This window comes from Rattus norvegicus, chromosome 3 (assembly GCF_036323735.1).
Source record: "Rattus norvegicus strain BN/NHsdMcwi chromosome 3, GRCr8, whole genome shotgun sequence".
Classification (NCBI taxonomy): domain Eukaryota; kingdom Metazoa; phylum Chordata; class Mammalia; order Rodentia; family Muridae; genus Rattus; species Rattus norvegicus.
Window position 1 is genome coordinate 36,166,227 of NC_086021.1, and position 16,384 is coordinate 36,182,610.

The 16,384-nt window shown below is 48.3% G+C and overlaps 1 protein-coding gene across 1 annotated transcript; it reads left to right on the plus strand.

Annotated features, from left to right (window-relative positions):
* Nucleotides 1-7,246: 7,246 nt before the first annotated feature.
* LOC120101524 (mitochondrial import inner membrane translocase subunit Tim17-B-like) lies at nt 7,247-8,778 on the plus strand. Its single transcript, XM_063285241.1, has one exon. The coding sequence runs from the start codon at nt 8,234-8,236 to the stop codon at nt 8,678-8,680; it is 447 nt and encodes a 148-aa protein (XP_063141311.1). The 5' UTR covers nt 7,247-8,233; the 3' UTR covers nt 8,681-8,778.
* The last annotated feature ends 7,606 nt before the right edge of the window (nt 8,779-16,384 follow it).

Genomic DNA, 16,384 nt, shown 5'->3' on the forward strand with positions numbered 1-16,384 from the left:
AGGGCAGCAGATGAGGGATGCCCCCAAAGCTGTGATCTGACCTCCGAAAGCCTTGACACACCCATGCTCACACCTCCACATGGGAACACAAACACAAAGTTTTCTTTGTTTTCTTTTAAAGAAAATTAGCCAGGCGTGGTAGTGCACACCTGTGGCCCCAGCACTCCTAAGACAGGGGCAGGCAGATCACAGCAAGTTCAAGGCTATCCTGGTTTACATAGAGATCTCTGAGATCTACCACGAGCCAGATAGACACAGGGAGAACTCAATAAATAAATGTACTGGGGGTTGGGGATTTAGCTCAGTGGTAGAGCGCTTGCCTAGGAAGCACAAGGCCCTGGGTTCGGTCCCCAGCTCCGAAAAAAAGAACCAAAATAAATAAATAAATAAATGTACTGGTCATGGTGGTACACATCTTTACTCTCAGAAATCTACAGGCAGATGCGGGAAGAGCTCTGAGTTCTATAGCCTGGTCTATATAGTGAAAGCTTACCTATAAACAAACAATTGAATGAATGAATGAATGAATGAATGCAGATTCTTTTGACTCAGCAGCTTCATTCTAGAAAAAAAAAGGTTTTTTTTACTGAAGAAAAAAAAAAAAAAAAAAAAAAAAAAAGCAAGCCAGAGCAGTGAACTGTCTGTCCCAAGATCTTTGGTCCTGGGGCTGGGCTGAGGGGACAGGCTGCAGGCCTGCTTGGCTGGCTGGGTATGGATTCGAGAACCATCCATTGGACTCTGTGTCCCAGAGCCCTTTGGTCCCTGAGCACAAGCTCTGGTGGGAATTGCCACTGAAGAGTCACAGAACTGAATTTCAGCCTGTGCCCAGCCGGGTGGGCAGAGCTAAGGGTAGGGCAGGTGTCACCTGCTGCCTCAGGAGTCCAGGTCCACTTGGAGCCTGCATGCGCTAGGAGAGCTCCAGGTGGCTGAAACCAGCCACCACCAGTACAGGCTGAGAACCTGGCCCCAGCTGACACGGCTTCCTGGAACACAGGGATTCAGCCCTTTGCTCTCCAAGCACCAATGGTTTCTCTGGGGCTCAGAAGGGTGGGGCTGGAGCTGAGGCCTGACCTGCCTGCTGCAGTTGAGTATGGAGCCTGGGACCCTGGAGACCTCATCTCTGAATTAGACCCTGACCTGCTGTGCCCTTTAGAGGAAGCCCCCTACCCACTTCCTACGTCCCCACTTCCTGAGGGGGTCAGAAAGTAGGTTGGTCAGAAAGGGGTTGAAAGTAGATTGGTCCACTCTGCTTCTCAGCTAAAGGGACTGAGAGCTCAGATGTGGGAGCAAAGCAGGCCCCGAGTCCTGTTTCCACCAGATTGCTTTCTATGACTCGAAGTTTTATTGGTACCATGTAGCCTAGACTGGCCTGAAACTCCTGATCCTCCTGCCTCAGTCTTCCAGTGCTAGGAGTACAGGAACTTGAGCTAATTCTTAAAGATTTATTTATTTATGATGTATAAATACACTGTAGCTGTCTTCAGACACACCAGAAGAGGGCATCAGATCCCATTACAGATGGTTGTGAGCCACCATGTGGTTGCTGGGAATTGAACTCAGGACCTCTGGAAGAGCAGTCAGTGCTCTTAACCACTGAGCCATCTCTCCAGCCCATGAGCTAATTCTTACATCAAAATGTTTTTCTCAGTCTGAAGCTCAGCAGTTCCCCTCCCTCACTGTATTTTGGAGGTTGATTCTGACAGATCAACCCCATCCTAGCTCCTGTCTCTAACTCCTGTCCCCTCATCTATCCCATGCCAGCCACACTGGCCTGATTGTCAGTGCACAGAAGCCCAAACTCTCCTCCTCCAGCTGCACAAGTCTTACTTTCTGGCCTCTGCCTCTCAAGTTCTCTCTCTTCCTGGTTGACTCCTCACAGCTCATGTGTTACTTCCTCAGAGTCGTTGTCTGCTCAAGCCCTTGCACTGGAGACTTATCTGTAGTAGACAACGAAGGCACGATCTGGCAGCCAGCCAACCCGGCACACCGTGCTTCTAAATAAGAAGCATGGTACACCATGCTCCAGAGTGTGCCCAAAAGTCAGAACACAGAATTCTGAAGTAGCCTGACTAGTTGGGGGCTGGCCCTGCTGAGACTGCTCTCTCCACAGTTCCTTTTATGTGCTTGTTTCTCCTGCACTGAGATCCTGATGGTCTGGGCGGGCGCTCACTGTCCAATCTAAGGTAAAGTGCTAACCCATCAACAGGCTTCCACTGTATAAGTGGTTGCTCATATGTAATAATGCTGACGCTGACCCCTTGAACCCTCTCCAGAGTGATTTATCATCTCTGCATTCTTTACTGACCAGTAGGCGTTGCAATCTTATCTAGGGACACCTCAGTAACGACAGCATGCCACCCCGCCCCCAACCATGTGTTGATAGGGTTTAGAGACTTTGGTGAAATGACTCAGGGTAGATGAGCTAAATCCTGGGCTCTCACTGCAGTATGGCTTCTTTCTAAGGAGAGTGGGAGGGTCTCGAGATGCATGCCAGTCAGCTGGCACAGCGTTTACTGTACAAGCATGAAGACCTGAGTTCTATCCCCAGTACACAGGTAAAAGCTGGGCCGGGTGGTTCATGTGTCCGTGATCCTATCACTGCCTAGAATTCCTGCATATGCGCCTGCCAGACTAGCTGGTCTGACAAGCTCTAGATCAGAAAGAAACCCTCTCAAAAAGAAAAAGGTGAGGGTTGGGGATTTAGCTCAGTGGTAGAGCGCTTGCCTAGCAAACACAAGGCCCTGGGTTCGGTCCCCAGCTCCGAAAAAAAGGAAAAAAAAAAAAAAAAGGAAAAAGAAAAAGGGGGCAGAGATTGAGAAAGACACCTGAGGATAACCTCCAGCCTCCACAGGCACCTGTACACACATGTGTGTTCATGTACACATACACAGGGTCACCTGTCCATACAGAGGACTGTGTATTGAGGCTGGAGAGGTGGCTCAGTGATTAAGAACGCTTACTGTTCTCGAAGAGGACCGGAGTTCATTTCCTAGCACCTACACAGTGGCTTGCAACTACCTGTAATTCCAGTTCCTGATGTTCCTGCGCCCTCTTCTGGCCTCTGAAGGCACTGTATGTAGACGAAGCACAGACGTGCTGCCAAAACCACCCATACACAGAAAGCTAAAACATAACACATCTTTTTTTTTTTTTTTTTTTTTTTTTTTTAGCGTGAAGCTGAGTGATTGCTTGGTTAAAAGCACTGGCTGCTCTTGCAGAGGACTCTGGGTCAGTTCCCAGCACCACATAACAGCTTACAACCAGCCATACTGTTGGGGACCTGTTCTTTTCTGATTTCTGCTAGCACCAGGCACACAGGCAGTGCACTTACATACAAGCAGGCAAAGCCACTCAAATGTGTTAAAGATTAATCAGCTGCACATGGTGGCACACACCTTTAATCCCAGCACTTGGGAGACAGAAGCAAGTGGATCTTTGAGTTCAAAACCAGCCTGGTCTACATAGGACTATGTAGAGAAACTCTGTCCCCATCCCCCCAGATTCAAAGAGAGATGTGATGCTTGCCCCCCTCCCGAGTAACATCTTTTTTTTTTAAAAAACAATTTAAACGTAACATTCGGCTTTTTCTTTCTTTTTTTTTTAAAGATTTTATTTATTCATTTTATATATGATGAGTACACCGTCACTCTCTTCAGACACACCAGAAGAGGGCATCAGATCTTGTTACAGATGGTTGTGAGCCACCATGTGGTTGCTGGGATTTGAACTCAGGACCTCTGGAAGAGCAGCCAGTGTTCTTAACCACTGAGCCATCTCTCCAGCCCCCGAGTAACATCTTCCACCATGTCACGAGACAGCAAGAAGACCCTCCCATGTGCTGTCGCTCTGGGCTTCTTTCTTATCCTGCAGAAACATGAGCCCCATAAACCTTTAGTCAGTTATAGAAGCATCTTCAGAGAGTGACCCTCAGTGACCCCAGACCCTAACTTCACTCCTCTCATCCTGAAGCCAGTGTGTGAGCCAGGTGGCTCCCAGCAACTCTAGATTTTCAGGGTTGTGTCTCTCATGCTAATTAACCTCTAGACTGCTGGATAAGAAAAGAATCAGAGGGGGGTTGGGGATTTAGCTCAGTGGTAGAGCACTTGCCTAGGAAGCGCAAGGCCCTGGGTTCAGTCCCCAGCTCCGGGAAAAAAAAAAAAAAAAAAAGAAAGAAAAGAATCAGAGAACACCACCGGGCACAGACCTCCTGCTTGGTAGTCTTTATTTAGTTCCTCTTTTTAAAAAAAAAAGGGGGGGGGGACAAACAAACAAACAAAACCATCCCAGCCTTATGTAGCCTAGGCTGGCCTTGAGCTCACTACGTAGCTGAGGATGGGCTCGCTATGACCTTTCAACCTCCACCTCCCAAGCGCTGGTACTGCAGCCTTGCATCGTTGCACGGGGCTTTTTTTTTCTGGAGCTGAGGACCGAACCCAGGGCCTTGCGCTTGCTAGGCAAGCGCTCTACCACTGAGCTAAATCCCTAACCCCACACGGGGGCTTTCTTAGGCTTACAGAAACGGGGAACTCCTGGAACCTTGGGACCCTGAATGCAGCATTAAACCACCAGAGGGGAGTTGATGCTGGCCAAAGTCGGCTGCTCCATTCAGGGCACGTAGGCTTTGAACCTTCGATCTCTGAGTGAGGGCTGTCTGCTCCAAAGAAAAGCTGCGCCATCTACACTCAGCTTGGCATGGAGGTCAGGATCTGGGAGCGCAGCTCAGTGGTGGTACTAACAGCACGCTTGAAGACCCAATGCTCCTCCCCAAAGTCATCTCAGGGAGTCCGACTCTGCACATACCGATTACTTAATAGGAATACATAGTCATTTTTACCGTAATTTTCTGTTTTAATGTATGCATAATCATGATCCCAGCACTCACATGGCAGCTAAAGATTGTTGGCGACTCCGCTTCCAAAAGCATCTGGAGCCCTCTTCTGGCCTTCTTAAGTACTGCATGAACTTTGGGTATTTGCACACAAAATACCAAAACACACAAAATGAAAGTAAACAATGCTGGGAATAGTGGCACAAGCCTTTAATCCTTATTCTTGGGGAGTAGAAGCAGGCAGATCTCAGATCTCTGTGAGTTCGAACCCAGTCTGGTCGACATAGTGAGTTCCAGGACAGCTAGGGCTACATAGTAAGACCCAGCCTCATAAGCAAAAAACAACAAAAATGGGGTTGGGGATTTAGCTCAGTGGTAGAGCACTTGCCTAGCAAGCGCAAGGCCCTGGGTTCGGTCCCCAGCTCCGAAAAAAAGAAAAAAGAGAAAAAAAAACAACAAAAATAAGCAAAAGTCTTTGAAATTAAAAAAATAATAATAATAAGGGTTGGAGAGATGGCTCAGCGTTTAAGAGTACTGACTGCTCTGAGGTCCTGAGTTCAATTCCCAGCAACCACATGGTGGCTCACAACCATCTGTAATGGGATCTGATGCCCTCTTCTGGTGTGTCTGAAGACAGCTACAGTGTACTCACATACATAAAATAAAATCTTTAAAAAAACATAAAAGTCTTTTAGGTGTACTATAACTGTGTATGTGTGCGTGATGGCACAGAGCATGTGCCACTGCACGTGTGTCACGCGGCATGTGTGTAGAAGTCACAGGACAACTTTGTGCACCACCCTCCTTGTACCAGTAACTTCCTGGGATCAAATTCAGTTTTCCAGGTTTGAATGGTAGTGCCCCCACCCCTGAGCAGTCTGGGAAGTGAACCCAGATCCTCAGCAAGAGTAGCAAGTGCCATCCCCCAGGCCCCACACTACACAGTGTTTCTTGTAACCCAGCCTGGCATCAAAGTTGCTACATATGGGAACCTGCCCTTGAACTCCTGATCATTCTGCCTATGTCTCTCAAGTGCTGGGTTACAGGTGTGTACCCACCATGCCTAGCTCAAAATAGAATGTCCAACTAATAAGGAAAGGTACTGAGATACGTGTGTGTGTATCATATTATATGTATATGCATAGTATATGTATATATTTGGTGGTGGTGGTGGTGGTTGGTTGGTTTAGATTTTTAGAGACAGAGTTTTTCTGTGGCCTGGCTGTCCTGAAACTCACTCTGTAGACCAGGCTGGCCTCCAACTCACAGAGATCCGACTGCCTCTACCTCCTGAGTGCTGAGATTAAAGGAGTGTTCCACCATGCCTGACAACAGTGCTGTTACATTTTAAAGGGCAGCATTTCTCTTTTTTAGGCAGTGAAATGAATGATGCATTTTTTCAGGTGACCTATATAAAGCACAGGTACTAGCCTGGGGCCTACAGGAAGCATTGTAATTAATTTGCCAGAAGCTGGCAGAAGCTGCTGGACGTGAACTTCTCTGTCCTGTAGGTGGCGGTAGTTAACAATACCAAGCCTCCAGCTCAGCTCCAGCAGGAAGGGGCGCTCTAGAGGGGTGGAGGGAGGTCCAGAGTGTCCAGCTCTGGCCAGGAGCCCTCTTCGCCTACCTCAGAGACAGGACCTGCTGGTTCCACCAGTCCTTCTAGCTCAGGGGCTGTCCTAGGTGCAGAGAGCTCAGGAAAAGAAGTCAGGGTTCCCACCCATTCTGAACCAGATTCTGGGCCTCAGTTTCCCCTGTGGTGCTCAGAGTGCTTGGGAACTCCAAAGACCCTAGGCCTGCTCAGCCCAAGAAGGATCAGAGCCCCACGACAGCCATGTTCCTGTCCGACCTTGCCAGTCACCCTTTGGGTGGTAATGTTCTCCTTATCCCCTCAATGGGGAAACTGAGGCCCCAAGAGATTAAATGACCTTCCAAAGTGAAGCAGCAGAACACACATACACACACACACACTCACTCTCTTTCTCATACACACACTCACACACATTCTCACACACACACTCTCTCAAACACACACATTCTCTCACACACACTCACACACACATATACACATGCATACACACACTCACTCTCTCACACACACACTCATACACACACATACACACAGTAACATACACACACACACTCACTCTCTTTCTCATACACACACTCACACACATTCTCACACACACAATCTCTCAAACACACATTCACTCACACACACACACATATACACACAGTAACATACACACACACACACTCACTCCCTTTCTCATACACACACACACACACATATACACATGCATACACACACTCACTCTCTCACACACACACTCATACACACATACACACAGTAACATACACACACACACACTCACTCTCTTTCTCATACACACACTCACACACATTCTCACACACACACTCTCTCAAACACACACATTCACTCACACACACTCACACACTCACACACTCACACACTCACACACACTCATTCACACACACATAAATAAATAAGCATAAAAAATTAAAGCCATTGGTTTATTAGAGAAGAAACAGAAAAACAAACCAATAAGATTGGGCGGGGGGATAAAAGCCATTGTTAAGGAGCAGAGTAGATAATCGCACACCAGCAGGAAAATGCACTCATACTAAATCTACCTCTGACAAAAGCTTCAGAGACTGAAGATGCCCTGATCGCTATGGCTCAGCAGAACAGCTTAGTTTACAAATTGCAAAATGGGTCTTGAGAGGGGCTCAGCAGTTAAGAGCTCTTGCTCCTCTCAGAGAGGGCCAGGTTTGATTCCCAGCACCCACTTGGAAGCTCACGAGCGTCTGTAGATGATTCAATTCCAGGGAATCTGAGGACCCGTTTTGACCTCTTTGGCCATCTGGCACACATGTGGTATACAGAATTGTGCAGGCATAACACCCATGCACATAAAATAATCTGAAGCCAAAAACTGTTCTTCAAGGGCCAGTCAGGCTCCTGCCTGCTGAAGAGCAGCCAGTGCTTTTAGCCACTGAGTCATCTCTGAAACAGGATCTCATTCAGTAACCAAGCTGGCCTTGAACCCATGACTGTCCTCCTTCCTAGTCTCATACATGCCTTACAGAGCAGGGTACCCTGCCCAGCTAGTCTGTTCTTCTTTATTACTGAATAGTGTACACCCTGTGGTATGAACATCAGCCAGGGCACTTAGGAGATGGAGACAAGAGAATTACAATTTGAGTTTAAGATCTACACAGCCCTTCTAAGCCAGCCAGAACTACAAACCCTTATCTAATATAAATATATAAGGGTTCACCCACGCGACTGACTGCTCCAGGCCGGACGCTGGTGTCACGGAGGAGGACACTCGCGAACCTTGCCCACGGCGTATTGTGGATGATTGCAGCCGAGCCTTCACCATGGGTGTCCTTGGTGGTGGAGTCTTCCAGGCTGTCAAGAGCTTCCGCAATGCCCCTGTTGGAATTCGACACTGGTTCAGAGGTAGTACCAGTGCTGTGAGGATCCGAGCACTCCAGATCGGAGGTAGCTTTGCAGTATGGGGAGGCCTGTTTCCCACCATCGACTGTAGCCTGGTCCAGCTGCGGGGCGAAGAAGACCCCCGGAATTCCATCGCTAGTGGAGCATTGACTGGAGCCGTGCTGGCTGCCCGCAGTGGCATGGTGGGCTCTGCAATGATGGGGGGTAGCATCCTGTTGGCCCTCGTTGAGGATGTTGACATACTTCTCACCCACTATGCTGCCCAGCAGTCCCGCAGTGCACACCCATTCTTGGAGGACCCCAGCCAGCTAACCCCTAAAGAGGGAGCTCTGGCCCCAGGTTATCCCAACTACCAGCAGTACCACTGAGGAAGCCGCTGTCTGCTCCTGCCACCGAGGGAGCTGCTCCTCAGGTCCCTCCTGGATGATCTACCTCCAAGGAAGGTCTGGCTCCTACATAGCCCTGAGACCTTCACCGAGGGTCTCTATTCTACTCTCTTGTTTTGTGGTAGGGGTGGAGGCACCCCAGCAGCCTTGTTACATAGGTTCCCTTTTTGTGTCTCAGGGCTTCACAGCTCCACACATGTAACAATGTAACAATTCTCTCACCCTGGATCCCTCTCCTCCTGTGGCACTCTGGTGAATGTTTAAGGCCTGCAAAAATTTTTTTTAAAAATTATATATATATATATAATTGTGGTGGTTTGAATATGCTTGGCCCATGGCAAGTGGCAGTAGTGGCACTATTAGGGGGTGTGGCCTTATTGAAGGAATTCATTCTTGTGGAGGTGGGTTGTCCTAGGCTCAAGCTCCACCCAGTATGGAAGAGAGTCTCCTTCTGCTGCCTTCTGATCAAGATGTAGAATTCTTGGTTCCATGCCTGCCTGGGTGCTGCCGTGCTCCCACCTTGATGATAATGGACTGAACCTCTGAACTGTAAGCCAGCCCCAATTAAATGCTGTCCTTATAAGAGTTGCCTTGGTCATGGTGCCTGTTCACAGCAGTAAAACCCTAGGACAATAATATATATTATTATATATTATTAATGTATATTATATAACACACGCATATTCCTAGCACCTAAATGGCAGTTGAGCAACTGTCTATAAAACCAGTTCCAGGGGATCTGACACCCTCTTCCAGCATCTGTAGGCCCCAGGCACTCATGTGGTGAACAGATACACATGTAGACAAAACCCATTGAACAAATAACTAAATAAAACCAAGATGGAGGCAAGTGGATCTCTGTGAGTTCAAAGCCAGCTTGGTCAACATAGGGAGTTCCAGGACAGCCAGAGCTACACAGTGATGTGTGTGTGTGTGTGTGTGTGTGTGTGTGTGTGTGTGTGTGTGTGATTATAATATTAATATATTAATATATACACAAATAATTTATCAATGTATATATTATATACAGGTGTATGGTATGTAGTATTAATATAATATATATATTATACATGTGTACAACATATGCATAATGTGTTGTATGTATATTACATATTCCTATATGTATTCTTTACATAAGATATAAACAAAGATCACCTTCCTGTGTTATTTTCCTGTTGCTATGACAAAGTATCTTGGAAAAAGCTACTTAAAGAAAGCTGATAATTTGAAAGTACTGAGAAGGGTGTGAATCATGGGCCAGCTGTGGGACTTTAGTCCCAGAACCCTGGAGGCAGAGGCAGGCAGATCTCTGAGTTTGAGGCTTGACTGGTCAACAGGTAGCCAGGGCTACACAGAGATAACCTGTCTCAGAAAATAAAGCAAGCGTATGTATTGATTGGAACACTGTCTATCTTGCTATAGGAAGGGTAGCGGGCAGACTACTTTACAGGACAATTAGCTACACTTAACTACAGCCATAAAACCCACGCCTAGGCATTGACCCAAAAGGAGGGAAAGCAAATGTTTGCTAAAGCCTTCTCAGGACTGTTGGCTGTAGCGTTGTTTATAGCAGGCACAGCACAGATGCCCATCCTTGGTAAGGATTACCCGGCTGATAATGTGTGTCCTAGCGGAACACTATGCAGCAGCAGAAAGAACAGACTAACTGGAGGGGGTGCCCATCTCTGTAACTTCAGTGTTTATGAAACTGGAAAAAGGAGAAGAGTCATAGGTTCAAGGCCAGTTTGGCTACTGAGTAAGATGCTGATTCAAACCATAAAAACAAAACAAAAGGGGTTGGGGATTTAGCTCAGTGGTAGAGCGCTTGCTTAGTAAGCGCAAGGCCCTGGGTTCAGTTCTCAGCTGGGGGGGGGGCAAACAAACAAACAAACAAACAAAAAACAGAATGGGGTTGGGGATTTAGCTCAGTGGTAGAGAGCGCTTGCCTAGCAAGTGCAAAGCCCTGGGTTTGGTCCCCAGCTCCGAAAAAAAGAAAAAAGAAAACAAACAAACAAACAAAAAACCCAGAAGACTGCAGAACTGATACCTCAGTGGATAATACTGGTTGTTCTTCCAGAGGACTCAGGTTCGATTCCCAGCACCCACATGGCAGTCTGACCTACAGAGCAAGCTCTAGGACCACCAGCCAGGGCTCCAATGTGAGACTTACCTTAAGCAAACATATCTGAAAAGGAACCAGCGATGTAACCCCAAGTTGCAACATTATTTCCACAGTGGATGAGGGTTGGGGGAGATGGGTAGGAAATGGGGAACATGGAGTCCTCCTTTAGTTTGTTAGACAGTTGCAGACATAGTAGACAGCAGGGTGTGTAAAGAGGTGGGGTGGACGCAGATTGTGGTAGAGACAAATGTAGCCTAAGAGAGGGGTGTGGGCTCGTTTCTTAGAAATATGAAGTACTAAAGTCAGCTCTGTGCAGAGAGAGGATGCTGTTGGGAGCAGGTCAGGGGCTGACAGGTAGGCAGGAAACTCCCTGATGGGTAACAAGTCAGTTGTTCTCTTCCTGTGGGGACCACAGCTCATGGATTCCAGAGAGGCTCACTTCCTCAGCGTCAGCATGTTCTGTGGCAGCATGGCAGGGCGTCCCCTCCAGCAGCTGGTGATGCATCTGATAGCTTACCTTTGTGGTGTGTGTGTGTGTGTGTGTGTGTGTGTGTGTGTGTGTGTGTGTCTTCTCTGTGTTTCTGTGTGTCTCTCTGTGTGTGTGTGTCTCTCTGTATGTCTGTGTGTGTGTGTGTTTCTGTGTGTGTCTGTGTGTGTCTCTCTTCTCTGTGTTTCTGTGTGTCTCTCTGTGTGTGTGTGTCTCTCTGTGTCTCTGTGTGTGTATGTGTGTGTGTGTTTCTGTGTATGTCTTTGTGTGTCTGTGTGTGTCTGTGTGTGTGTGTTTGTATGTGTGTGTGTGTGTCTCTCTCTGTGTCTGTGTGTGTGTGTGTGTGTCCTGTGAGTGTAGAGATGCTGGGTGGAGTTCCTCAGGGTCTCTCACTGAGACCTGGACTGGCATATTAATTAGGTTCTTTGGCCTAATTAACAGGTACAGAGAACCTCAAAAATCCCTCTTTTCTCTGCTTCCCCAGCACTGGGATTACAAACCCCACCATGGCTGGCTTTTTATGTGGATTCTGGGATCAAACTCAGGTTTTTTTTTTTTTTTTGGTTCTTTTTTTCGGAGCTGGGGACCGAACCCAGGGCCTTGTCAGGTTTTTGCTTGTGTGACAGGCACCTTACAGACTGAGCTGCCTCCCCAGGCTGCCAGTGCTCTCTCTTGTTGGTACATAAAGAAAGGGGCACCTTAGAGTTGGTGACATCTTAGGCTCTCTGAAGATTGGCATTCTTCTGACAAGATAGAAATTTGAAAGGTGCTGTGAAGCTAGGCTCGGTACCATATCTGTAATCCCAAACTCAAGGACAGACTCTGTTATATACCTAGTTCCAGGTCAGCCTGGGCTACAAGAGACCTGTGTCAAAAACAAACAAACAAACAAACAAACAAACAAAAGAACTCACCGGAGTGTAAACAGTTCTTTTGTTGACAATTAGCTTTCTTTTCTTTTAATTTAAGACAGGGTTTCTCTGTGCAACAGCCAGGTGTCCCGGAACTCACTTTGTAGACCAGGCTGGCCTCCAACTCACAAAGGTTCTTGGGCCTCTGCCTCCTGAGTGGTGGGATGAAAGGTGCCATTTAGTTTTTCTAAGTTGTCCTTCTTATTGGTTGAGCTCTTGCTTTGAGGAAATGGGCTCAGAGATGTGAAGGAACTTCCTGAATCTCACCCAGCCAGCAAGTGATAGACGGTACCCAGACCCCAGGGGTGGCCCGACTCTTGAGCCGCAGGCTGCTACTTTGACTGGCTTGAAAGAATCCATGTGCCATCCGTTGGCTGTAAGACTCAGTGGGCTCCAGTATGCTGCCCACTGTGGATCTTCCGTGGATGTCACACTGAAAGCTTGGGCTGTGGCTCCCACATCCAGGTGGCTGATACCCACAGGGCCAGGAAGATCCCTGGGTGGTGAGTCAGGTGGAGGCAGGGCAGAGAGAGCCCTTGCCTCTCCTTGCATGCAAAGTGGCTGACACCTGGCAGGGACTCAGCCAACTTGTGTCACAAGGTGCTTCTGAGTAGAGAGTTGGGCCGCCATCATGGAGGGACATGTTGGGATACGAGGGCCTGATGAGAAACATAGCCGCTCTCTCTTTTTGGACCACTGCGGGTGAGGGGCGGGATAGATATTAGATGCTGCATGATCAGGACAAAGATGGCCGAGCTTCTGCACAGAGAATAGCTATGTGCTTCTCCAGTGTGGCAAAGGCTCTTGTCACCGTCAGAGGAGCGGGCGCTCTCACCAGTCCAAATGACTTTTATTCAGAGCCCAGAGAGGTTGATCCATCCATCTCCGGCCACACAGCTAAACTAACCAGTTAGCCCCACTGCCTCTCCCCCCAGGATGTTCACGTGTTGGGATAGCATTTATCAATTTGGGGCAACAACTGCTCAAAGTAAAACCACATCCTGTTTGTAGGGCTGCCTCAGAGATATGAATTTGCGATAACGGGGCACCAGGAACTGATCTCTTACGTGACGCCCCACCCCCTCTTTCCTTCCTTTCTCCTCTTTCCCTGTCACAAAACCCCAGCAAACACCAGACTGCCCACAGCCCCAACGCTCAATGTCCTGTGACGTCTGTGGCGCTCTGCACCTCCTGCCCTGCTGTCTTGGTTTCCTCCGCTGTGGAGCTGCAGGAAGAATGAAACTTATCTCAGGACTCTCCTGGGACCTGGGGAGCTGACACATGTTGTGTGACAGACATTTAGCATTGGTGGTGGAGACTGGAGGAGGATGGGAAAGGCAGGGGACACGGCCATGATTCTTCTGTCACTGATTAGCTGTGCAGCTTGAGGCAAGTATCTGTCTCTCTCCAAGGCTCCATTACCTCATCCATGAAGAGTGTGTGTGTGTGTGTGTGTGTGTGTGTGTGTGTGTGTGTATTGTGTGTTTGCACATATACCTAAGGCAAATCAGTTGTAAGGTGTCCCTGCAGCTGGTTAACACTCTCTATCTTCAGCTTTTGGGTTTCTATCCCATTAAGAAAGCTAGTTCGGCTGGAGAGATGGCTCAGTGGTTAGAGCACTGGCTGCTCTTCCCCAGGTCCTGAGTTCAAATCCCAGCAACCCCATGGTGGCTCACAACCATCTGTAATGAGATCTAATCTCTCCTCTGGTGTGTCTGAAGACAGACACAGTCTACTTATATATAATAAATAAATAAATCTTTAAAAAAAGCTAGTTTAGGGGTTGGGGATTTAGCTCAGGGGTAGAGCGCTTGCCTAGCAAGCGCAAGGCCCTGGGTTCAGTCCCCAGCTCCGAAAAAAAGAAAAAAAAAAAAAGCTAGCTAGTTTAGACAATTCATACTTTATATATCATGATAGCTCAGGCTTTAACCCCTAGCACTCAGAAGCAAAGGGAAGTTAATCCCTGTGAGTTCCAGGCCAGCCAGGACTACATAGTGAGACCCTGTTTCAAACAACAACAAAGTAGCCAACCAAATTATCCCCCAGGATGCTCAGAATCGCAGGTGGAGTGGGGCGGCTCCTGCGGTTGCCACCCTGTACTGGCCAAGTGGGCACAATGGTCCCGTAGGTTTTACTGGAGGGTGAGAGGCCTGCAGTGGAATTTCTACTCTGCCAGGGGCAGTTTATCCAACAGAACACCTGCTTTCTGTAGGTGTGCAAGGAGAGAAGCAGGGACAGTCACATGGCTGGCTTAGAGGAGCTTTTCCAGGTGTGTCAGCCATCGCTGAGGGAGCCAGCATCTAGTACCTCAGATGAACCCAAGGCTTCCAGCATCGTGGCTTAGCAAACTCGTGCAGCGCAGCAGAGCTGGGAAGTGGCCTGCGGGGAACAGGCCTGTCACTTGTGGTCAGTTACAGAAGATGCAGCTTTCTTCCTGTGCTCCCTCTGAGCTCATTCTGGGGGAAGCAGAAGTCATGCCACAGGGACAGAGACAGCAAGAGAGTAAGGGCCTGATGTTCAAAACAACAGGATACCAAGTCTGCTTGTAGGTTCCCACCCAGCCCCTTCAGAGGACTCAGAACAGCCATGGCCTCATGAAACAGCCCAGGCCAGACCACAGACCACTCACAAAGCTCTCCCCACATCCCCCCACCACCCCCAAGAAACGGAAACAACAAATACCTGTAGCTCCAACGTGCTAGGCTTTCTTTTTCTTCTTACGTGTGTGTGCTGGTGTGTTTGTGTTAATAGACACGTTGCATTTATGTAGGCGCACGTGTGTAGGGTTACATATGCACATATGTAGCCATGCATGTGGAGGCTTGACGCCAGCTCTTCCACATCATTCATTGAGACAGGATCACTCCATCAAACCCAGAGCCGGCTACAGGCTGTCCTCACTAGGCTGCTTGCTCTGGAGGGCCCCTGTGTGTCTGCCTTCAAGGCTGGAGTCACCCAGCATTTACATGGGCTCTGGGGACTTGAACTCTGGTCCTCAGGTTTGCACAGCAAGCTCTTTGAGTAGTAAGCCATCTCCTCGGCCCCTCGGTGGCTAAGCTTTGAGGAGACATGTTGTGCAGTGGTAAAATAGAGTCAGTCTCTCAGGAGGTCAAGGCAGAGGGATGGCTTCAGCCCTGAAGTTCAGAGTCAGCATGCGTAATGTAACAAGATCTCATTAAAAACTTGTACAGCGCAAATCTAAGAAAGAACTGAGTATGGTGGTGCATACCTTCAGTCTCCGAGTTTGGGAAGCAGAGGCAGGTGCAATGTAAGAAGCCTTAAGTGTATTTTCATGCATGTGTACTAGAAAATACCATGCTAAGGTTAAAAAGAATACTGCAGATTCTGCTGTCCACAGCTGGCAAGGTCCCCCAGATGTGCAGACAAAGGAAAGGAAGTCTTACTGTACTTGGCAGCGTACACTTGCAATGTCAGCACTCAGGAGCAGGCAAGAAGGTCGGGCATTAAAGGCCAGGCTGGACACAGGCATACCGAAAAGCTACGTCTCACCAAAAGCCAAGCCAACAGGAAAGGCAGCCTGGCACGGTGGCTACCTGCTGGGAGGTAGAAGCTAGGAGATCTGAAGTTCCAGATCCTCTTTGGCTACGGAGAGAGTTTGAGGCCAGCCTGGGCTACATCAGACCCTGCCTGGAAAAGAAAACACAATAGTATGCAGTAAAGCCACACACTTAGAAAAGGAGTGCCAGATGACATACTGATAAGCAAGGTGGGGGCTGGGGATTTAGCTCAGTTGTAGAGCACTTACCTAGGAAGCGCAAGGCCCTGGGTTCGGTCCCCAGCTCCGGAAAAAAAAAAAAACTGATAAGCAAGGTACGTTCAATGTAATCTTTAAATTCACTAAGAGCTGCCCCCACCAAAAAAATGGGCAACAGGCTTATTGATGTGTGCACGGAAAGAGTGCGTTTTTAATGATCAGAGAAATGTGCATCAAAGTCTCCTGTGAGTAGTGTGGTGTGTGTGTGTGGTGTGTGTGTGTATGTGTGTGTGTGTGGTGTGTGTGTGTGTGTGTGTGTGTGTTGGTGTATGCCCACACTCTCAGGTGTCCAACTCCATCCCTGTCCCCCTTATTCCCTTGAGGCAGGATCTCTCACTAAACCTGGAACCAGGCTGTCACCCAGCAAGCTCTACCCATCTTCCTTTCTTCA